Consider the following 23,822-nt stretch of genomic DNA (forward strand, 5'->3'; position numbering starts at 1 on the left):
AAATCACAATGGATTTTCCCATAATCCAGAAGATCTTCAGTAACTACTTTGAGAACCTGTACTCCAGTAAAATGGAAAACTTAGAAAAAAATGGATAAATTTCTAGATACATTTGAACTACTAAAGCTGAACCAAGAAGATATAAAAGCTTTGAGTAATCCAATATCACTCAATGAAGCTGAAAAAGTAATAAAAAATACTACCAACTAAGAAAACCTCAGGTCCTGATAGATTCACTACCAAGTTGTACAAGAACTTTACAGAAGATCTAATGCCACTACTCCTCAAACCTTTTAATGAAATCAAAAGGGAAGCAATACTCCAAAACTCATTCCTGGAAGCAAGCATTTTATTCCAAAACCAGGAAAGGACAGGCCAATCTCTTTAATGAACATACATGCAAAAATCCTCAACAAGATATTGGCAAACAGAACACAACAAATCATCAAAAAGTTCATACAGTATGACCAAGTAGCAGTCATTCCATGGATGCAGCAATGGTTCAACATACACAAATCAATAATATAGCAGGCAAAATGGTGCACACCTGTAATCCCAGCACTTGGGAGGCTAAGGCAGGAGGAATGTCATGAGTTTGAGGCCAGCCTGGGCTACATATTGAGTTAAAGGGAAGCCTGGACTGCATAGCAAGACACTGACTCAAAACAAAACAAAACAAAAAACAACAACAAAAACCAAGCTTAAATAAATAAATATAATGTACCACATAAACAGCAAGCATAAAAATCACATGATCATCTCAATAGATGCAGAAAAAGCATTTGACAAAATCCAATATTCATTAATGTTAAAAAAAAATCCTGAAAATGAGTGTAGAAGGTCTCTATTTGAACTGATAAAAGCCATCTATGACAAACCAATGGCCAACATCATACTAAATGCAGAGAAGCTGAAAGGCTTTCCTTCTAAAATCAGGAATAAGACAAGGATGTCTGCTATCACCACTCCTGTTCAACACTGTCCTTGAAACATTAGCCAGAGCAATTAGACAAGAGAAAGAAAAGAAAGGGATATGGATGGGAAAGGAAGAAGTTAAATTATTACTATTTGCTTATGACATGATCCTCTACATAGAAGACCCCAAAAGTCTACCAAAGACACCTAGAGTTAATAACCAAATTCAGTAGCACAGCAGGATACAAAGTCAACACTGAAAAATCAATAGCATTACTGCACACCAACAACAAACTGAACAAGAAGGACATCAGGGAAACAATGCCTTTCACAATAGCATAAAGGAAAATTAAATATTCATGAAGTAACCTAACAAAGGATGTGAAAGACTTCTACAATGAAAAATATAGTATTCTGAAAAAGGAGATTGAACAGGATATCAGAAAATGGAAAGATACTCCCTGTTTCCTGGATAGGCAGAACCAATATAGTGAAAATGGTCATAGTTGCAAAGCTGCTATTCAGATTTAGTGCAATCACAATTAAAATAACAATAGCATTCCTCACAGAACTAGGGAAAGCAATCCTAAAATTCCTGTGGAAACAGAAGAGACCTAGAATAGCAAAAGCAATTCTGGGCAACAAGGGCCAGGCAGAGGGCATCACAATCTCTGATGTCAAGTTATACTACAAAGCTACAGTAATAAAAACAGCCTGGTAATGGCACAAAAATAGACTTCTGGATCAATGGAATAGAATAGAGGAACAACTCCAGGAACACTCAGCAACCTCACCTTTGACAAAAGGGCTAAATCTTTTTGGTAGAGAAATTATAACCTTTTTAACAAATTGTGGTGGGAAAATTGGCTTTCCACATGCCAGAGATTAAACCTAGACCCATCTCTATCACCATGCACTAATGTAAAATCAAAATGGATTAAAGATCTAAATACTAAAACAGAAACATTACTCTGCTGGAAGACAAAAAGAAATAACGCTCTTGAAGACATAGGTGTAGACAAAGACTTTTTGAACAGAACCCTGGATGCACAAGAAATAATACCAAGAATCAACAAATAGGATCACATCAAATTAAAAAGCTTCTGCAGGGCCGGGGATTTAGCTCAGTGGTTCCACTGCCTGGTACCAAAAAATAAATAAATAAATAAATAAAGCTTCTGGCATACCAAAGGAAACCACCAGTGGAAGTGAAGAGACAACCTACAGATTGGGAAAAAATTTTGCCCAGCTACTCCTCAGACAAAAGACTGATATCTGTAATATATAAAGAACTCAAAAAAATTAGACCCCCACATGTAAAGACCCAATCAAAAAATGAGCATCTGAAAAGAATAGACACTTCTCAGATGAAGAAGTACAAATGTCCAATAAAAGTTCAACATTGCTAGCTATTCAAGAAATGCAAATTAAACAACACTGAGATTACATCTCACTCCAGAAAGAATGGCTATCATGAAAAAATCAACCAATAACAAATGCTAGAGAGGTTGTAGGGAAAAAGGAATCCTTCTTCATTGTTGGTGGAAGGGGAGGGCAAACTCATACTACTACTATGGAAATCAGTGTGGTGATTCCTCAAAAAACTAAAAATAGAAATTCCATTTGACCCAGCTATACCCCTTCTAGGTATCTTCCCAAAAGTTAAAAGCATTACACCATGGTGATATATGCACATCCATGTTTATAGCGGCACAATTCATAATAGCTAAATCTAGGAGGCAGCCTATATGTCCACCAACAGATAAACGGATAAAGAAAATGTGGTATGTATACACAGTGGTATACTACTCTGCATGAAGAAGGATAAACTTGAGCCATATGTAGGAAAATGGATGCATCTTGAGACCATAATATTAAGTGGAGTAAATTGGACACCCGAGCTTAAATATTGCATAGTTTCTCTTATGAGAATCTCAATACATAAATGAATTACAAATAAAAGATAGACAAGAGAAAAAAAAGAAAGAAGTTATTGTAATCCAGCATGGACAATGTATCAAAAATGTTCCTTGATATAATTGTCTTATGTGTTTTATACTTTATTGTGCTGTTTGTCTGGCTGTTAATCTGTCTGTATCATAATTAATTTTATAAGATCTTATAACACAAATAAATGAATCTGATGCTGGCCAAAAGGGAAGGAAGTAGGAAAAAAAGAATTGAAATGTTTTATGCACATGCATAAATTTCCTACAGTGAAGGTAATCATTGTGTACTACAAACATGGACTAAGAAAAATTAAACAATTTTTAAAATTACAAGACTTGACCAAAACTGTTCAAAATAAGAGTGACAAATTTACCAAAGAAATGGACTCCATGAAAAGGGGCCAAATGGAAATCTCAGAGATAAAGAATTCTATTGAATAAATGAGGAGCAGAAATGACCAATGTGAGGGAAGGGTCTCAGAAATACAGGACAAAATGGAATCACATGATGATATACTCAGAGAAACCTTAACAATGATAAGAGAGTAAGGAATATTCATCCAACAGCTACTAGATGATGCCAAGAAGATTAACCTAAGGCTAGTTGGAGTTTGAGAAAAATTAGAAGACAGCATACATAGAATAAAAAATCTGTTTGCAGAAAACTTTCCAACTATGGGGAAAGATCTCTATATACATGTAACCAAGGCTAAGAGAATGCCAAATAAATATGATGAAAAAAGAAGGTCCCTGTGACACATCATAGCCAACATCCCAGGATTCTAACACGAGGACAGAATCTTAAAAGCTATCAGAGAAAGGCAAAACATCACTTATAAAGTTAAACCCATTAAGATTACAGCAGACTTTTCAATACAAACTCTAAAGGCCAAGAGAACATGGAATGAAGTGTTTCAAGCTCTAAAACAAAACAACTTCCAAACCAGACTATACATCCTGAAAAAACTGTCTTTCAATTGGATAGAGAAATGAGGACATTCCATAAAAAAGAACACCTTAGGAAATTCTGAAACATCAAATCAAGACTCAAAAAAGTACTCAAGAATATCCTGGAAAAATAGTTTCTCTAGTGTGAGAAACAGAAAGTGTAAATAAGGACTAAAATGATTAAAATGAATGATTGATAATTTGAAATAGGAAGAAAAGGTCCAAAGGGGTAGGGGTGGTGGGAGAGGAAGGGGAAAGGAAAGGAGGGAAAGGAAAAATTATGAGAAAAGAAAAAAATGGAAACAAAGTCTATGTAAATAGGGAAGGGTGGAGGGGGTGAAGGGTGCACAGGTAATGGGGAAAAATAAGAACCAAGATCCATCATGTACAGGTATAAGCACCCAATGATAAATGTAAACGTATTGTATACCTAAAATGCACCAATAAAAGAAATAAAAATTTTTTAAAAAGAGTATCCTGGAAAGAGACAACAAAGCCAGCAAAGCCAAAAAGTCATATGGAATGAATACATCGAGGTGAGTAGTTAAGCAAGAAAGGAAAAACAAAGGAGTCAACAACAAATGAAAAAGCATGCAATGACAAGAATAAGTCAATACCTTTCAGTAATAACTCTCAAGGTAAAGTCATCAACTCCCCAATTAAAAGACACAGATTGTCAGACCGGATCAGAAAACAAAACCCAATGGTCTGTTGCATTCAAAAGACTCATCTAATCCAAAAAGAAGTTCATAGACTAAAAAATCAAAGGATGGAAAACAGTATTAGGCTGTGTGGTGGTTAATAAATTGTCAACTTGAGTGGGAATGCCCAGCTGATTTGAGTCAGTATGGTTGTCAGAACGATATAAAAGGGAAGGCTTCCAGCTGATTTTCCTTGGAAGAGCTTCACTGCAGTTGCTTTTCTTCATAGGAGCTTTGGCTACTTTCTTTCTTCTGGTCAGCTTCAATCCTCATCTTCATCTTGGACATCATCTCCTGGCTTCCAGCACAGATCCCTTTGTCTCCCATAGGGTCCTTTGTCTCCTGGTACAGACTTGCACGGGACATTGCCATGGCCTCTAAGCCCTGGACCGGGTCCTTTGCAGACAGATGTCTTGCACTTTTCTACATCTGACTCTAGTAAGCCTTGAATAATACAATGCACCAAGACCCCAAAAGTAAGCCGGGATAGCAATTTGATTCTCAAAGTAAGCTTCTAGCAAAAACAGATCAGAAGAGGTAAAATAGGACCCTACATATTAGTTAACGGAAAATTCAACAGGAAGAGATAACAATTGTAAATATATATGCATTGAATACTGGGGTACCTAACTTCATTGAACAAACACCACTGGACATGAAATATCAAATAAACACCAACACACATAGTAAGTGACCTAATTACCATACTGTTACACACAGATCAACTAAACAAAAAATTAACAAATATCAAAGCTGAAGCACAGCTTCAAAAAAATGGACTTCACAGATAGCTATAGCCATGTTCTATCCTACTACAACAGGATGCACATTCTTCTCAGCAGCACATGAAACTTTCTCCAAAATAGACCATATACTAGCCCATAAAGCCTCCTTAAGTATATACAAAAGAATCAAAAGCATCCCGTGTATTCTGTCAGATCAGAGCACACTGAAAATAGAAATCAACCACAAAAGAAACCACAATTTTACAAACACCTGGATATTAATAAAGCACTCCTGAACACTCAGTGTGTCACAGAAGGAATTGCACAGTTCCTAGAATCAAATGATAATACCAGTACAGTATAGCACAGCAATCCTAAGAGGGAAGTTTATAGCTGTGAATGTCCACATCAGAAAAACTGAACCAGTCCAAATAAATGACCTAATGATGCACCTCATGGTCCTGGAAAAACCAGAATAATCTAAATCCAAAGCTAATACAAGGAAAGAAATAATAAATATCAGAGAATAAATGAAGGAAATTGAGACTAAACAAACAATATAAAGAATCAATGAATCAGAGCTTGCTTTTTGAATGAATAAACAAAATAGATCCTTAGCCCATCTTGCCCAAAAAAGGGGTGAAAAGCCTCAAATCAATGCAATTAGAAAAGAAAAAGGTGAAATCACAACAGACAACACTGAAATCCAGAAGAATATTAGCAACTACTTTGAAAACCTGTACTCCAATAAATTGGAGAATTCAGAAGAAATGGATAGATTCCTAGATACATATGAATTACCAAAACTGAACAAAGAAGATTTAAAAGCCCCAAACAATCCAATAACAGGCAATGGAATTGAAGCAATAATAAAAATCCTACCAACAAAGAAAAGCTAGGTCCTGATGGATTCACTGCTGAATTCCACAAGACCTTCAGGGAGGCTATAACATCAATATTCCTCAAACTTTAATGAAACTGAAAGGGAAGGCGTTCTCCCAAAGTCAGTCCTGGAAGCAAGCATTACTCTGATTCCAAAACCAGACAAGGATCCAACCAAAAAAGGACTATAGGCCAATCTCTCTAATGAACACAGACGCTAACTGAATGAATGAATGAATGAATGAATGAATGAATAAATAAATAAATAAATAAATAAATACAACAAGACACTGGCAAACAATGCAACAAATCACCAAAAAGATCATACTCTGGGCTGGGGAGTTAGCTCAGTGGCGCCATGCCTGGCTTGCAAGTGCAAGGCCCTGAGTTCGATCCCTGGTACTGGAAAAAAAAAAAAAGATCATGCACTGTGACCAAGTAGGCTTCAGCCCAGAGATGCAAGGTGGATGGTTCAACATATGTGCAAATCATTAAATGTAATACATCGGATAAGCAGAAGGAAGGATAAAAATCACATGATCATCTCAATAGATGCAGAAAAAAAACCTGGCAAAATCCAAAATCCAAAATCCATTCACGATTTTTAAAAAGAACTCTGAAAAAATAATAGATATAGAAGGATGTTATCACGGGCCAGGGATGTAGCTCAGTGGCGCCATGCCTGCCTGGCAAGCACAAAGTCTTGAGTTCAATCACCGATACTGGAACAAAAAAAATTAGAAGGACGTTATATCAGTCTCATAAAAGCCATTTATGACAAACTGTCGACATTAAATTAAATGGGGAAAAGCTAAAAGCTCTTTCTCTTGAATCAGGAACAAGATGAGGATGCCCACTGTCACCACTCCTATTCAATACAGTACTCAAGACATTAGCCAAAGCAATCCAGCAAGAGAAAGAAATAAAAGAGATATGTGTAGGAAAGGAAGAAACCAAATTACCATTATTTGCAAATAACATGATTGTTTACATAAGAAGACCCAAAAAATTCCCACCGAAATATTCCTAGAATTAATAATCAACTTCAGCAAGGTAGCAGATAAAAATCAACACACAAAAATCAGTAGTATTCCTGTACACCAATAATGAACTCAGTGACAAAGAAATTAGGGAATCAATGCAATTCACAATAAAATCAAGAACAATTAAATACTTAGGCATTAACCTAACCAAGGAAGTGAACCATCTCTACATTAAAACTGCAGTACTCTGAAAAAGGAGAACAAAAGGACATCTGAAAATCCAAAGATATTCCTTGTTTCTGGATTGGCAAAACCAATTTTGTCAAAATGGCCATATTTTCAAAACTGATATACAGATTTAATGCAATCTCAATGAAAATCTCAACAGCATTTCTCACAGAACTAGAGGGAACAATCCTAAAATTCATGTGGAATCAGAAGAGACTCAGAATAGCAAAAGCAATCCTGGACAACAAGGACAAAGCAGGAGGCATCACAATCCCAGACTTCAAATTATATTACAAAGTTACAGTGATAAAAACAACATGGTACTGGCATAAAAACAGACTTGTGAATCAATAGAACAGAATAAGGGATGCAGAAACAATCCTAGGCACATTCAGGTATCTGATCTTTGACAAAGGGTCCAAAAACATAGGCTGAAAGAAAGCCTTCTTAGTAAATGGCACAGTACTGGCAAAACTGGCTACCCACATGCAGAATATTGAATGTATACCCATATTTCTCACCATGTACTAAACTAAAGTGAAAATAGATCCAAAATCTAAATAATGTGCAAGGTCCCAAGTTCGATCCCCGCTACCAAACAAAAAAAATCTAAATATTAAAACAGAAATACCTAATCTGCTGGAAGATAAAATAGGTAAAACTCTTGAAGACATAGGCATAGGCAAGGACTTTCTGAACAGAATCTCAAGTGCACAAGAAATAACACCAAGAATCAACAAATGGGCTTATATAAAATTAAAAAGTTTCTGCACTGCAAAGAAAACAACCAACGGAGTGAAGAGACAATCTACAGAATGGGAAAATTTTAGCTATTCCTCAACAGAGGACTAATGTCTAAAATATATAAATAAATAAAATAATTAGACCCTATTTTAGTTACTTTTCTTATTGCTTAGACAAAATACCCAACACCCCAAATTAAAGGAGGAAAGGTTTATTTGTTGCATAGTTATAGAGGTTTCAGTTCATAGTTGGCTAGCTCCAGGGCAGGGTGGCATGGCAGAGGGGCATCACAGAGGAGAAACAGTTCACGGGAAAGCAGAGCAGGCAGAAGACAACAAGCAAGTGAGCCCCAAGTGACAAGCCACTTTCTGTCCCTTATATCTTTTCCAGGCTACCTGCCCTTAGAGTGGGTGGCACTCAGACCCTTAATCCTAGTGCCCTTAATCCTAGCACTGCACCATGAATCAATCCCAGAGTCACACACTCTAGATTCAGCCACCTCTGAAATGACTGTATGAGGCTTCCAGGGGACATCTAGACACAAGCCATAACAGATCCTCACCAAAATAAAAGACCCAGTCAAAAAATGGGCACCTGAAACAAATGGACACTTTTCAAAAGAAGTACAAATGGCCAATAAATACATGAAAAAGTCCCACATTTCTGGTTATTAGAGGAATGCAAATTAAAACTTTGAAATTCCATGTTACTCAAAAAAATGGCTATTATCACGAAATCAAATAATAATAAATGCTGGAGAGGCTGTGGGCAAAATGAACACTTCTACATTGTTGGTAGAAATATAAACTAGTACAACCACTATAAAGGATGGAGAGTCCTCAAAACACTGAAACTAGAAATTCCATTTGACCCAGGTATTCACCTTCTTGGTACCTTTCTGGAAGAGTTAAAGACATCATATTACAGTGATCCATGCATACCCGTGTTTATAGCAGCATAATTCATGATAGCTAAATCTTGGGAAAGTTCTACATGTCCATCAACAGATGAATGGATAAAGAACAGATGGTGTTTATCCACAATTGGTACTACTCTGCCATAAAGGAGGATAAACTTGAGTCATCTGTAGGAAAATGAATGCATCTTGAAACCATAATGTCAAGCGAAATAAATCAGAAACACAAGCTTAAAGATTCCATAGTTTCTCTTATATGAGAAATCCAAAATATAAATAAATTAAAAAGCAAAATGAATGATAGATAATAGGAGGTGGAGGATGTGTTAAGCATATATGATCATGATGTATTTCAAACATGTAATAATACAAACAAAAAATGAGGTCATATTTACCTTTTGGCAGTCTCCTTGAGTGCAAAGGACTGACATCACTTATTCCATGAGGGTAGATGTTATATGGTCGGCTTGCTTTATTCTTAAATATAATCTGAAAGTATAAATGAAATATAGGATTAAACCCTAAGACAAATAGGACCAACAAGAAAACTGTAGCCTATCTCCAGAAAACCAAAAGCTGCCTGTACTTACATTATAGGAGTTTGAGCCTAGCTAATGTTCAAAATGTTTGTTCTTGTCATTAAATCATTTAGACAGCTGTTTAGATTTCTCACTAAAGGCCTCTTTCCATTTCTTTAAAAATTATTTCAGTTGCTTCAGGGAGTTTTTCTGCACCTTCTCACATGAATGGAGAGGACACTGCTCCCTCTCAAGCTTTTCCATTATTTGGGCACTAAATTCCCTAAGAGAAGAGAGACAGATAAGGAGTCCAGGGGTAAAATAAGAAGCATGGCTAGGAGGACAGTTGACAGCATCAAGCAAAGATTGGAGAATTGCACTGATGCAAGGACTTTAGAAGACAGGAAGGAAGACAGAACATGGAGACAGCAAGGGAAACACAGATGTTAATCCTTCCTCTATATCTGAGCCTGTATGATATAAGAGTGAAAAACTAACTTCTACTTGCACTCCTGTCTTAAAATCCACTCATTTGATAAGTCTACCATATCGTCTATTTCTTATTATAGAACAGCTATTCATTATCTATGTGGTGCTGGGGATTGAACCCAGGGCCTCACACACGCAATGCAAGCACCTTACCACTGAGCTACATCCCCAGCCCACAACAGTCTTATTTATTCCCTTCCAATATTAAAATTTTCTTTTTTTCTCCTAAGAACACTCACTGATATTTCCAGTATAACATTAAACAGAGGTGGTGATACCTGCCAGCTCTGACTTGTCCTAACCTTAAGCACCTTAAGCAGGTTTTTAAATTTCACCAAGTATGATGGCTACTATACTTTTTTTTCTTTTTTGCAAATCTTTATCAAGATAATGATTCTCTTGTAATACTTTACATTTAAGGTTTTTTTTATTTTTTGATTTGGTATAAATTGCCAATAAAATGAAAACTCTTGCTAGATTAATAATGATTCTCATTCAGCACACTAAACGTGGGATTTCATTTTCTTGTGGCTTCCTTTCTTGAACTAGAGAAGTAAGCTGTCAGTCCAGGACTGAGTCCCAAATTCTTTGGCACTCCTTCCATCATGAAGTGCACCAAATTTCCATTCTCTTTGTTTCTAGGTAGGCTTTGGCTGCTGTCAACTAACAGGTTATGGTATGAAGTACTGTGTAACTTCTGGCTCTGGGTCATAAAAAGTGAATACTGGGGCCGGGGATTTAGCTCAGTGGTTCTGCTGCCTGCCTCGCAAGCGCAAGGTCCTGAGTTCGATCCCCCGTACAAAAAAGAAAAAGTGAGTACTTCCATACTGGAACACACATGGTTGGAACTCTGAGCCACCATGGAAGAGGTCTCACTGCCTTGAAGCCACTATAGTATGAGGAAGCCACGCCATATACACAGGCTCCATGTGGATGCTCTGGTTGGCATTTCTAGTCTTCAAGTATCACCACTCAGGTGTCTTGGTCCCTCTAGAGCCAAGTGATCAACACCAAGTGACCTCAATCAATGCCAAAGAGATAAATAATTGGCCAAATGAGTCTTTCCTGAACTCCTGACATATAAAATCCGTGAGAATAATAAACAGCTGTTTTGCAACCCCTGAGTTTTGAGGTACTTGGGTATACAGTATTAGTGTAAGAGTTTCTCTATCATTGCTTTGAATATATGTTGTTTTTTCTGTTTGATTTCTGTCCATTGAAAAACATGTTTATAGAGGCATAATTTATACAGTGGACCTTTGACTTACAAACTCAATTCGTTTGCAAGGGCTGGTTGTAACTCAAGTTGGTCAGTGAAGACTCAGGCTCCTCTCCACAGCCTTCAGAGTCTCTCTCCTGCACACAGGCGGATCTCAGTGTCCTTAGAGAGACATTGGCCCAGGATTTCTCAGTTAACCCCACACAGGAAAGGATGCTGTCATGTCCCTTCCAGAACTCTTTAAGGGTTCAGTCTGTATCTGAGACCATCTGGAAGCACAAGCAGCCAGCATTTGGGTTGTAACTCAAGACTTTGATCATAAGCGAAAACTAAAATTCCCATCATAACTCACGTTGTTCATATGTCAGGCCAGTCATAACTCAAGGGTCCACTGAATATCATAAAATTCATCTATTTAAGTGTGCAATTTAATGATTTTAGAAAATTTATAGAGTTATACAATTATTACCACATTCTAGAATGAGAATATTTCCATCACCCCAAAAAGATTCTTTTTTTTTTGTACTGGGAATTGAACTCAGGGCCTTGCGATTGCCAGGCAGGCACTTACCGCTGAGATATATCACAAGCCTCCCCCTCAAAAAAGATTCTTCATGCTATGTTACCACCAAATGCTGCTCTCACCCCCAACTCTGGAAACCACTTAAAGAGCTTTTTGCTCTATAAATCGGCCTTTTCTGGATATTTCATACAAGGTAAATAATGTGATATGCAAAGTCTTTTCTGTCTCACTTCTTTAACTTACCATGCTTTGGTTTGATTAGTGTTGTATAACGTAAAAATAGTTCGTTTATGTTAATTGCTGCATATTCTAATTATATGGGTATATCATATTTTATTTATCCATTCACCAAATGGTGATTATTTAAATGGTTTTCAATGTAGAGCTGTTATGAAGAGTGCTTCTATGAATATTTGCATACAAGTCTTTGTGTGAACTGATGTTTCTGTGCCTGTTGGGTATATTTCTAGAAGCGATATTGCTAGGTCATATGGTAATTCCTTTTTGAATATTTTGAGGAATAAAGTGGCTTCACTGTTTCACCTAGTACCAGAAATTTATGAAGGTTATAATTTCTCCATGTTCTCACCAACTCTTGTTAACTGTTTTCTTGATAATAGCCATTCTAGTGGATGTGAAGTGGTATCTCATTGTGGTTTGGATTTGTATTTCCCTAATGTTCAGCATCTTTTCATATGATTATTGGCCTTTTTTTTTTGCTGCTGTTGCTTTTGAGACAGTGTCACAGTGTGTGGCCATGGTGTTATACAGGATGAATGATTACTTGGAGACGAGACTTTTACTTGGAGAGGTCCAGAGGGCTGTCTCGACAGAGTGCCCAGCATTAGGGAGACTCCCAGGAGAAGCCCCAAGCTGAAAACTCTCCAGCTTCTATTTAGAATATTAGTGTAAGTGAAAAAAGCAGAAGAAAAACAGTTTGGGAAGAAGCTGTCTCAAGGCTAGGCAGTTTTTTGGGAGAAAAGGGAAGGACAACAGCCAGACACAACATACTTCACTAATCTGAAGTTCATGTTGTTTAATTATTCATTTCTCATAGAACCTGTGTGCTTTTGCCCCACAGTTTAATCATTCACTCCTCGGACAAGTCCCCCACAAGACAGGGTCTCACTATATACTTCAGGTTAGTCTTGAACTCACTTGGAGCCCAGGCGGGCCTTGAACTTGTGACGATTCTCCTACCTCAGCCTCCCAAGTGCTGGGATTAGAGATGTACACCACCATGCCTGGCTGGCCATCTCATACATGATCTTTAGAGAAATGTCTGTACAAACCTTTGCTTAGTTGGATGATTTGTATTTTTATTATTTATTTGTAAGAGTTCTTTATATAGTTTGGATGCTTGATCTTTACCAGATATACAATTTGAATATATTTTTCCCATTCTATGGGTTATCTTTTCACTTTACTGTTGGTGTCCTTTGAGGTAGACAAGTTTTTAATTGTGATGAAGTCTATCTGCTCTTTATTTTGTTGCTTCTCTTTGTTTTTGGTGTCATATCTAAGAAACTAGTGTCCAACCCAAGGTCATAAAGATTTATTCTGATATTTTCTTCTACACTATTTCTGTAGGGGAATATATCAACTCATAGCAATGATTGTCAGACTATGGGATTAGGAGTCTGGAAGTGAGGAAAAATTATTCTTTACTCTCTACATTTCATCTTTTGAATTATTTTTATGAATTTATTTAAAAATAGGTAAATTATTTATGAATTTATGACAACAAAATGTACCTGAATAGTTAACTAGAATTTTGAAGATGTATAATGAGAAAAGATTTACCCTAAAGATATCAAAACATAGGGCCGAGTATTTAGCTCAGTGGCACTGCACCTGCCTCGCAAGCGCAAGGTCCTAAGTTCGATCCCTGGTACCAAAAAAGAAAAAAAAAGATATCAAAATATTAAAAAGTTTCAGTCATTAAGACAGTATAATAATAGCTCCATTAAAGAGAACCAAAGACTCCAGATTTTAGCAGTTTAGTATATGACAAAGCAGTTATTTTCAAAAAAGGATTGGTTGAGAAAAAAAAAAAAAAAAGGATTGGTTGAGCCAGCTAGCTGTCATTTGAGAAAATCCCAATTGGGTACTATATACTACACCCAAAACAACCTCCAGAGGAATTAAAGTGCTTGCTGCAAAAATAAAGTCATAAAAAAAGAATAAAACATGGAAGAATCTGTATAATGTTTTCAGGATGATGAAGACATTCTCTGGCAGAAAACATAAAGAAAACGGTCCATAAAATAAAAATGAAAAGACTGATACCAGATACAAGATCATGATCATATAAAAATAAAAAATTCCTATGAGAGGGCCAGGGATTTAGCTCAGTAGTTCCACCACCTGCCTTGCAAGCGCAAGGTCCCAAGTTCGATCCCTGGTACAAAAAAAAAAAAATCCTATGAGACAAAAGATATCATAAAGGCATTAAAGTATAAGTGACAGACTGAAAAAAAATTTGAAAGATAAATAAATAATAGGGAAATTCGAATGAAGATAATATATAAATATTTTGCTCATCAAAGTGGAAAATTTTGTAAAGGCTTATAAAATGGTTGTTGAAATGGAGTGGGAAAAGAGTACTCATATATTTCATTGAGAGATATAAATCAGTACAGAACTGTTGGACCTCACTTTGGCAATATCTAACAAAATTCCATATATAAGAACCAGTATCCTTCGTGGTATTCTTCTGCAGCTGAATTGCCAATCATCTATCTCCGAATCTCTTGTGAAGAAAATAAACCCATATTCATTTAAACCACTGTTCATTGAATATTCTATTAAATTGAAGCTTAAATACTCTCTTTTGGGGAGGGATACCAGGGATCAAACTCAGGACCTTGTGCTTGCAAGGCAGGTGGTGGAACCACTGAGCTAAATCCCCGCCCCCCCCCAAGTATTCTTAATGCTCTAGATTGGGGGTCAGCAAACATTTTTTGGAAAGGGCTGGATAGTAAACACCTTAGGCTTTGTCACATATTCTCCACCCTTTTACCCCCTCCCTTTTCTTCTCTTTGCAACCCTTAAAAAATGTAAAATAGGGCCGGGGATTTAGCTCAGTGGTTCCGGTGCCTGCCTCGCAAGCGCAAGGTCCCGAGTTCAATCCCCGGTACCAAAAAAAAAAAGAAAGAAAAAATGTAAAATACCTTCTAAGCTCACAAACTGTCCAAAAGCAGACCACAAACTGAATTTGGTTCACAAGCTGTAGTGTTTTGATTCCTGTACTATATAAGAAATGAAAAATGTTCTGGAAGGATATCTATCAAAGTCTAAGCGATAAGAAATTCAAAGAAATGGTGGGTTTAAAGGATGACATTAAATTTCCCCCTATATACTCATTTAAAATATATATATTAAGTATTTATTTCTATAGCATTTATAATTCTTAAACGATCATATCCGTTGGAAATAAGGCTGAATTATGAAGTATTGTAGAAGCCCCAAACCTCCAGACTTTTGATTCTTACCTAATCTCAAGTCTTTTCCTTAACTTACCAACAGTGTGTCTCCAACTTCACCATAAAGTAGAGGTCCCAAGATTCCTGATTCATACTGAATAGTTTCCCGGGTCTTAAAGGTTTCATCTGTGTATGCCATAAATCGGATTTTTTTATACTTCCTACCAATTTGCTGAGGACCATTATTCAAATATTGACTTTTATAACTTCTGTTTGAGAGACAAAAATATGAAGGGTTGGGATAGAAAATCTTAGTTACAACAAAATATTCAGTTCTAAAACAGCTGATCTAATTTCATCCAGTCAGGGAATAAGAAAAACACAGTACAAGTATATCTGATGCTTCACTATGGTGGTCTCCACATAATGTTAATAACTGTTGTAGTTCGCTATTCAGTGTCCCCCACAGGTCATGTGTTGAAGGCGTGGTTCACATCCTGGGGTGCTATTCGGAGGTAGTGGAACCTTGAGGGGGTGGAAGGAAGTTGGGTCACTGAAGGGCATGGCCTTGAAGGGGATCTGTGGACACCTGGCCCCTTTTACTTTCTCTTACTGTTTCCTAGACTCATCCAACATATGCTCACACCAAGATGTTCTGCCTCACTAGGGGCCCAAAGTAAATTGGCCATGCAACCATGGACTGAAACCCCTGAAACCATGAGACAAAATCAACCTTTCCTCCTGGAAGTTGTTTATCTTAGGGTGGGTTTTTTTTTTGGTACCGGGGATCAAACTCAGGTCCTTGCGCTTGCGCAGCAGGTGGCGAAACCACTGAGCTAAATCCCCAGCCCTATCTTAGGGTTTTGTTTTTTGTTTTTGCTTTTGCCACAGTGCTAGAAAGCTGACTAACACAATACTCTTGTCATTTGAATTCATACCCGAACTAACACTTAAGCACAGCCTAAGGATTTTGTTTGAATAACTAATAAGAACATATTGGGTAAGGGGAAGAGCAGCAGTAAGACTCTAAATGTGTTTACCTGTCATCGGAGGCGTGGACTGAAGGAGCATAGTCCCAGTCCTCCTCCTCAGCAGCAATATAATGTATCCATGTTTTAGGGTGCTTCTTGGCAGCTGAGCGAATTTGGATAAAAGGAGAGTAGTCATCATCAAACCTAAATACATCCATTTCAGAATCAAGATCATCATCATCATCATCATAATCTTCCTCTTCTTCATCCTCTTTCATCCTCAGATGGGGTTCTTCTGGGCAGCTGTCTACTTTCACATAAGCTTCCATGCCATCTGGGGTCAGACACACCAAACAGGGTCAGACTCTGATGCAGCTTTCTTACCTTAACTTCCATGACTTCTTTTTCCTCTTCTTTCCATGTCAGTACTCCTTTTAGCCATGCTTGTATATGGATTTTTTTTATATGGATTATCTGGTACTGCCTGGTTTATTCCTCTGGTCTTTGCTTTTGCCATTTTTCTTTTGCTGGACTGTCCATATATGTTTTGGTCCTTTTTTTTCAAAACTCATTAATTTGCTCTAGTGTTACATATATAAATAGTTCCCTTCTAAAACTGGTTTTGAGCCTATCAAATTAAAAAGAGGCCATATTTTTCCTGGTAAGCTGTTATTAAATCAGTTATTTATATGGCAATCCAATGGAGTAAGCACAGAAATCAGTAGGTGACTGTGGAGTTACGGAGTTAGTCTGGTAAAGGCTCTCGAATGTTGAAAATAAAACAACCTGTAGTCCCTTTTTCCATAGTATTGAAGCATAGTTAATGAGATCAGGCAAGAAAATCAAAGACTTACTGTCCTCTTTCATTTTCCCCATCTCACTTATTGTTAAACTACCTCTCTTCTTTCTATCACCAACATTTAACTAAAAATCTGCCCATACTAATAATACTCAAGTCCTCTTACACTCCAGGTAAAATCTTTAGTCTGTATGCTAGCAACTAGGGGGTCTCAGTTGGGGTCTCATATAATTCTAACTCTATAATGGCAACTTCTGCACCATGCTATAATTCTGCACAGCGTCCAGTAAATTCCATTAAAAGTAGAACTGGATTTTTATAATATTCATTTTTAAGACCTAAGATATTACCATGTTGATGGGAAGATATATGACAATACAGTAGAAATTGTCCAAGGTCCATCAGCAGTGTCTGAGCAGTAAGAAAAGTTATTGGTGATATCTCCAAGGAGGCCTGGCGATGGTTCCTCACAAGAAATGTGTGACCTTCAAAGAATATTGAGTGTACTTCGGGGGTGGTGCCCATTCCAATCACATGCCAGTAGACAGATTTCCTGTGGCACCCAATCAGACCTATAAAATAGAAGTAAGACAGCTATGGCTAAGAAGAAGAGAATTTGAAATGGAAAATACTTGGTACAACAAGATGGACTAAAGGACCATGCAAGTTTTATTGTTACCTTAACTCATAAACAAACATATCAGGGAAATTGGAGTTACCATCAAACCAACAGCTCTTGCCAAGTTCATCAATGACCATCATGCTGCTAAACTCAGTGGACATGCAATCTTCATCACCTCATTCTCCTCCAGAGTTCCTTATCTTAGTGAATGGCATCATCCAGGATTCAGTTATGCAGGTGAGAATTTTCCTTGTCACCACCCATATCCAATCTCACACAAACTATGGCAATATAGTTAATATCTTCAATGCTCAGTTCAAGTGGTATTTCTTCAGGGAATCTAGTCTACGATAGATTTCTTTATTATGTGTTCACATATAATTATGTAAATTTCTTTCAGAGTAATTCTTGGTTTATAATTTTGCATTTATTATGATGATTATTTGGTTATTACCTCTCTCTCCATTATACTATAAGTTATTTGAGAGCCAGGTCTTGAGTGTATGAAAGATTAATTTTTTATTCTAAAATTATGCATATTCATTATGGAATTAACAGCATGAGTACAGAAAATAATTAAGAAGAGAAGACCCTTCTCATCTTTCATCCTTCATCATTCTCTTGGTTGTTCAATCTCCCAGATGCTTTCATTTACTCTCTAGTTTTACTCTAGTACGTATTCACTGGCTTCTAGGTCCTTCTATTTCTGAAAAATAAGTATTGTATTCCCAAGGCTGTTTCCTCATTTAGTTAAAAATTATAGGTTAAAAATAGGGCTGGGGATGTTGCTCAGCAGCACAGTGTCCGCCTGGCAAGTGGGAGGCCCTGAGTTTGATCCCTGGTACAAAATAAAATAAAATAAAAAATAAAAATGGGGCCAGGGATGTAGCTCAGTGGTGCCATGCAAGGTCCTGAGTTCAATCCCTGGTGCCCCCCCCCAAACAAATCTTTCCCATGGCCATTCTTCTAAAACTGTTACACAGATTTAATGCAATCCCAATCAAACTACCAATAGCATACTTCACAGAACTAGAGAAAACAATCCTAAAATTCATATGGAACCAGAAGAGACTCAGAATAGCAAAAGCAATCCTGGACAACAAGGGCAAGGCTGGGGGCATTACATTCCCCGATTTGGAGTTATACTGCAAAGTTACAGTGATAAAAACAGCATGGTACTGGCAAGCCAAACAGACCCAAGGATCAGTGGAACAGAGTAGAGGATGCAGAAACAATTCCAAATACACTCAGCCACCTTATCTTGGCAAAGGAACCAAACACCCTCACTGGAAGAAAGATAGCCTCTCTAATAAATGGTGCTGGGAAAACTGGCTTTCCACATGCCAAAGATTAAACCTAGACCCATATCTTTTACCATGCACTAAACTAAAATCAAAATGGATCAAGATCTAAATATTAAAACAGAAATACTTAATCTGCTGGAAGATAGAATAGGTAAAACTCTTGAAGACATAGGTGTAGGCAAAGACTTTATGAACAAAACCCTGATTCCACAGAAATATTACAATGAATCAACATCTGGGATCACATCAAATTAAAAAGTTTTGAACAGCAAAATAAACCACCAACAGAGTGAAGAAACAACCCACAAAAAGAGAAAAAAAATTTGCCAAGTATTCTTCAGACAAAAGACTAATATCTAGAATATATAAGGAAGTAAAAAACTTAGGACCCCCCCTCCAAATTTAAAGACCCAATCCAAAACTGGGCATCCAAAATGACTGGACACTTTTCAGATGAAGTATAAATGGCAAATAAATATATGAAAAATGTTTCATATATAACTATATGAAGAAAATGTTGAACACTTCTCATTCAAGAAATACAAATTAAAACAACATTGAGATTCCATCTCACTCCAGAAAGAATAGCCATCATCAAGAAATCAACCAATAACAAATGGTGGCGAGGCTGTGGGGAAAAAGGAACCCTTCACCACTTTTGGTACAGGTGTAAATTGCTACTACCACTATGGAAATCAGTATGGAGATTCCTCAAAAAACTGAAAGTAGAAAATCCATTTGACCCAGGTATTCCCCTCCTAGGTATCTTCCTGAAAGAATTAAAAGCATCATTCCACAGTGATATATGCATATCCACACCCATGATTATAGCAGCACAATTTATAATAGCTAATTATTGGGAACAGGCCATATGCACATCAATGGATGAGTGGATAAAGGAAATGTGGTTTTTAATAGACAATGGAGCACTACCCTGCCACAAAGAAGGATAAACATGAATCTTTTTTAGGTAAATGGATGCACCTCGAGACCATAATGTTAAGTAAAATAAATCAGACGCACATGTTTAAATACTGTATTGTTTCTCTTGTGTGAGAAACCCAGACAATAAACTAGGACCAAAATGGAGGATAGATATTGGGAAGTAGGAAGAACATGTTCCAATGGGAAGAAGAACAAGAGAGGGGGGAGGGGAAGGGAAAGAAGGGAATAGGGATTTTAAAAAGAATGGAAGGAAAACAATGGAAACAAATTTTTGTAAATGGGGAGAAGGTCTGAAGGGAGGAGAGGGAAATGGGAAAATAAGTATTAAGATATATTATGGACATAGGCCTTAGATTTAGCTCAGTGGTTCCTCTGCCTGCCTTGCAAGCGCAAGGTCCCGAGTTTGATCCCCAGTATGGGGGGGGGAGCTATATCATGTACAGGTACAGATTCCCTATGATGGATGTGATTATTATGCATGGCAAACATGTACCAATAAAAATTAATTTAAAATCAAACTTTCAAAAATGTAACTTAAAAAAAATCTCTCCCTTAGAACTTTTAAGATATTGCTCCATACTTACCTGGCAGGGGAGATACCATGATCATGAAGATATTGCTCCATTACACTGTCAGCCCAGTTCTTAGTTCTTCATACATGACTTGTTTCTCACAGCAAAAGTTTTATGTCTTATCTTTGTATGCTGAAATGCCACAGTAATAATTTTGTGTAGGGTTCCTTTTTATCTTGATGGGTAATTTTTAGTAGGAAGACGTTTATCTCTTATTTTCTAGCATTTTAATTTTGTCATTTATTTTAAATCTATTTTAAAATGTATTCTCATCATTTTTTTGTTTTACTTCATGCAACATGTTCCCTACCTACTTTCTATTGAATTTGTATTTTGACAATTATATTTCTAACTTTTATGAGCGTGTTCTTGTTCTGATTGGTTCTTTTTTGTAGGCTCTTGTTGTGACTTTATTGATGCAGCATCTTCTTGAATAGTTGTGAAAACAATCTCTGGCAAGTTCTCTTCTGTTTTTAGCATTATCTCTTTCTCCTCCAGGATTGTTTTTCTTCATTTATCTTTGCATATTCCTTTCATATTGCAGCCTGTCCTTACATGTATGTTCATCCTTGATTGCCCACTCATATTTGATCGCCTAGATAGAGAAATCTGGTTGTGAGTCCTGTGTATGCAAACAGGCCTTCATTTTCAGGTGATCTTAAGAACACTAAAGGCCAGTAGACAGTGGGCTTTCTACTAGGATGGAGAGCAGTCTGAGACCTGGAGAACAGACCTCTTGTGTTGAATTCAAAACACCTGAGGACTATTGAGCAGCCGTGTACATACCTGGCAGAGACCTGTTTACATAGCCATTGACTGTGTGCATTTTAGGCCAACCCCCGGCAGATGCAGAATCTGAAGCCTGGGTCCTAAGGCCCTTTGTTTCTGAGTGCCAACTCTTTCCTGATGAGAGAGAAAGCAAAATAGAGTCAGCGAAGCTCTGACTCATGAGTGACCATCCTCTCTACCCTCTGTATGGTTCAGATCTGGAATGTCTTCCAAAGGCTCATGATTTGAAGGTTTGGTGCCCAGTGCAGCCATGTACAGAGCTAAGGTTTATGGAAAATGACCAGATCACTAGGGCTCTGACTGCATCAGTAGATTGATACATGGATAAGTTCATAATTGGAGGTGGTGGAAACCGTAGGAGGTGTGGCCTAGTTGGAGGCAGTGGGTCATTGGAAGCACGACCAGGAAGAGGAGGTCTTGGGCCTGGACTTTCCCCCACCCCTGTCCTCCTTACTGGCTGCCATGAGGTGAGCAGCTTTCCTCCTCTACACCTGTCTGTCATGATGGTACTGCCTCACCACAGACCAACCATGGAGTGAAAATGTGAACCAAAATAAATCTTTCCTCCTTTAAGTTTTTTTTCGGGTATTTTGTCAGCAACAGAAAGCTAACATATCTCCCTTAGGACAAAAACTACTCACAGTATAAGCATTTTTGTCAGCAAAGTAGGCAGGCGACTTATCCTCTCAAAGTCAGTGAGAGGAGAAGACAATCATCAAAAGTAGACATTTCTTGCTCAGACTGATTTTATCTCCCTATATTTGTTCATGACAATAGCAGAGAAAAAATGATAAATGATAACTTGGGGAAAGGAGAATATTGGTTAGTTTTAGCCACAAGGATTTCATTCTATTAGTTGATTTATTTAAAAGGAAGGAGATGAACGTCACTCCCCCCTACCAAAAAAAAGGGCTGTCAGTCCTTATCCCTGTCACAATTGCTTCATCCAGATTTGCAGAAATGAAATTCCAAAACCTGAAAGCTTCCCTACCTCTTCTCTAAAATCAATAAAACCTAGAGCACTGGAAATTCCTCTAGCTGTCATAACAACTGAGTGTTAGGAACCCAGAAAGACTGGAAGACTAGTCAAGAGAAATATGATGAGAGCCTCGATTAAGGAAATGGCAGTGTGGGTGGATGAGAGGTGAGAGAAGATGACCATGTTGTTCTTTTTGTTTTTTGCAGTACCAGGGATCAAACTCAGGACCTTGCACTTGCAAGGCAGGCACAGTGCCACTGAGTTAAATCCCCGGCCCACAATGTTGTTCTGGTTGTTGATTATATAATGATTTTGGCCTATTCTGAATCAAATAGTGTTCAAAATACTTAAGTGAAATCACCTAAGCCTTACAGCAATCTTATGAAAAAAATACTATTATTTCAATATTAGATGTAGGAAACTGAGACACAGAATTTAAGGAATTTTCTAGAGGTAACACATTTAGTAAGAGATGAAGATAAAAGAAGATACTTAGGAAGTACAGCCAAAAATCTTTGTTGGTGGATTTCAGGAAGGGGACAAGACTGATTCCTCTATTTTCTTACCTCATAGCTGATGCTGGTGCCATGCTCTTTGATCCTTAGGACTATGAGCTACATAAACCATTTTTCTTTTAAAGTATCTAATCTCAGCTATTTTTTTTATAACAGCTCAAAATGGACTAAGACAGACACCATTGCCAAGTATATTCCTATCCCTAGGGTTTATCCTGAATAGTATATTCCTTACATTCCTATCCCTAGGGTTTATCCTGAATAGTAATATAATTTTCTATAATCTCTTCCTCTGAGTAGAAGCAGCTCACATTCTGAAATATCATATTAAGATAGTATATTTTACTTCTTTCTTGAGTCCAAATTTTAGACTGAAGCTCACTTACCTTCATCAAATACAGCAAAAAGTAGTACAAATTGGTTCAAGTTCTGTGTCCTTTCTTTGGTCAGACTCCCTGAAAAAGAGGTGAGAGCATTATTTTCTATTTAAAAATCTCATCATAGAAAATAGCCACTAGGAGGAGATATTTCTTCATGAACTGTCAGAGTAAAGAACAAAGGTAGTTCTTTGTCTATCGTTTGCTGTTAACATTAGTTTTTTGATGTAAGGTCCGCGGTATCCGTGTTTCTAAAACTATGACAGGTAAAGGGTTATTTTTTAATTTCAAATTTGTTTCAGATCATTACTTTTGTAAAATGTAATAAAAAGTAATTACTAGAGAGGACGGGGATTTAGCTCAGTGGTTCTGCCGCCTGCCTTGTAAGTGCAAGGTCCCGAGTTCGATCCCCAGTACCAAAAAAAGTAATTACTAGAAATACCAGTCCACATAACATGCACATACGCGCGCACACACATAGTCATAACAGAAAAAAATTACAAAAACAATATACATTGTTAGTGGTAATGAGTGTATAAGCAATTAATAAAGGCAAATTCTATTACTCATCACTTTTTATTTTGCAATTTTAAGTGAACAAAAAGTTAGGAATGAAATATAATTAAACACTCATATTTTACATGAACACCATATATATCAATATGTAATATTTTAATGGCATAAATGAGCTTGCTTCATGCTTTAAATTTTTCCTGTCTTTCTTAGCATTATATTTCTTTATCTCATTGGAAAGTTTTATTCACAGGCTTATTTTGAATAGCAT

At 37.1% G+C, this 23,822-nt stretch overlaps 1 protein-coding gene across 7 annotated transcripts in view; it reads right to left on the reverse strand.

Moving 5' to 3' along the window:
- F8 (coagulation factor VIII) overlaps positions 1-23,822 on the reverse strand; it is a 176,141-nt gene that overhangs the window by 111,618 nt on the left and 40,701 nt on the right. For all 7 annotated transcript variants that reach the window (XR_015448422.1, XM_087204120.1, XM_087204124.1 and 4 more), the window contains 6 exons: positions 23,048-23,116; positions 21,165-21,281; positions 17,286-17,507; positions 16,206-16,470; positions 15,263-15,434; positions 9,387-9,480 (listed from right to left, as the gene is read on the reverse strand). Coding sequence is in view for 6 of the 7 variants with exons in the window: in XM_087204120.1 (XP_087060246.1) it covers positions 9,387-9,480; positions 15,263-15,434; positions 16,206-16,470; positions 17,286-17,507; positions 21,165-21,281; positions 23,048-23,116 (939 nt within the window). In the remaining variant the exon portion in view is untranslated. The remainder of the gene's footprint in view (positions 1-9,386; positions 9,481-15,262; positions 15,435-16,205; positions 16,471-17,285; positions 17,508-21,164; positions 21,282-23,047; positions 23,117-23,822) is intronic.

The sequence above is a fragment of the Heterocephalus glaber genome, unplaced genomic scaffold (genome assembly GCF_053883595.1).
Source record: "Heterocephalus glaber isolate CG9 unplaced genomic scaffold, H.glaber_assembly_v1.0 deba00001863, whole genome shotgun sequence".
In the NCBI taxonomy this organism is placed as follows: Eukaryota; Metazoa; Chordata; class Mammalia; order Rodentia; family Bathyergidae; genus Heterocephalus; species Heterocephalus glaber.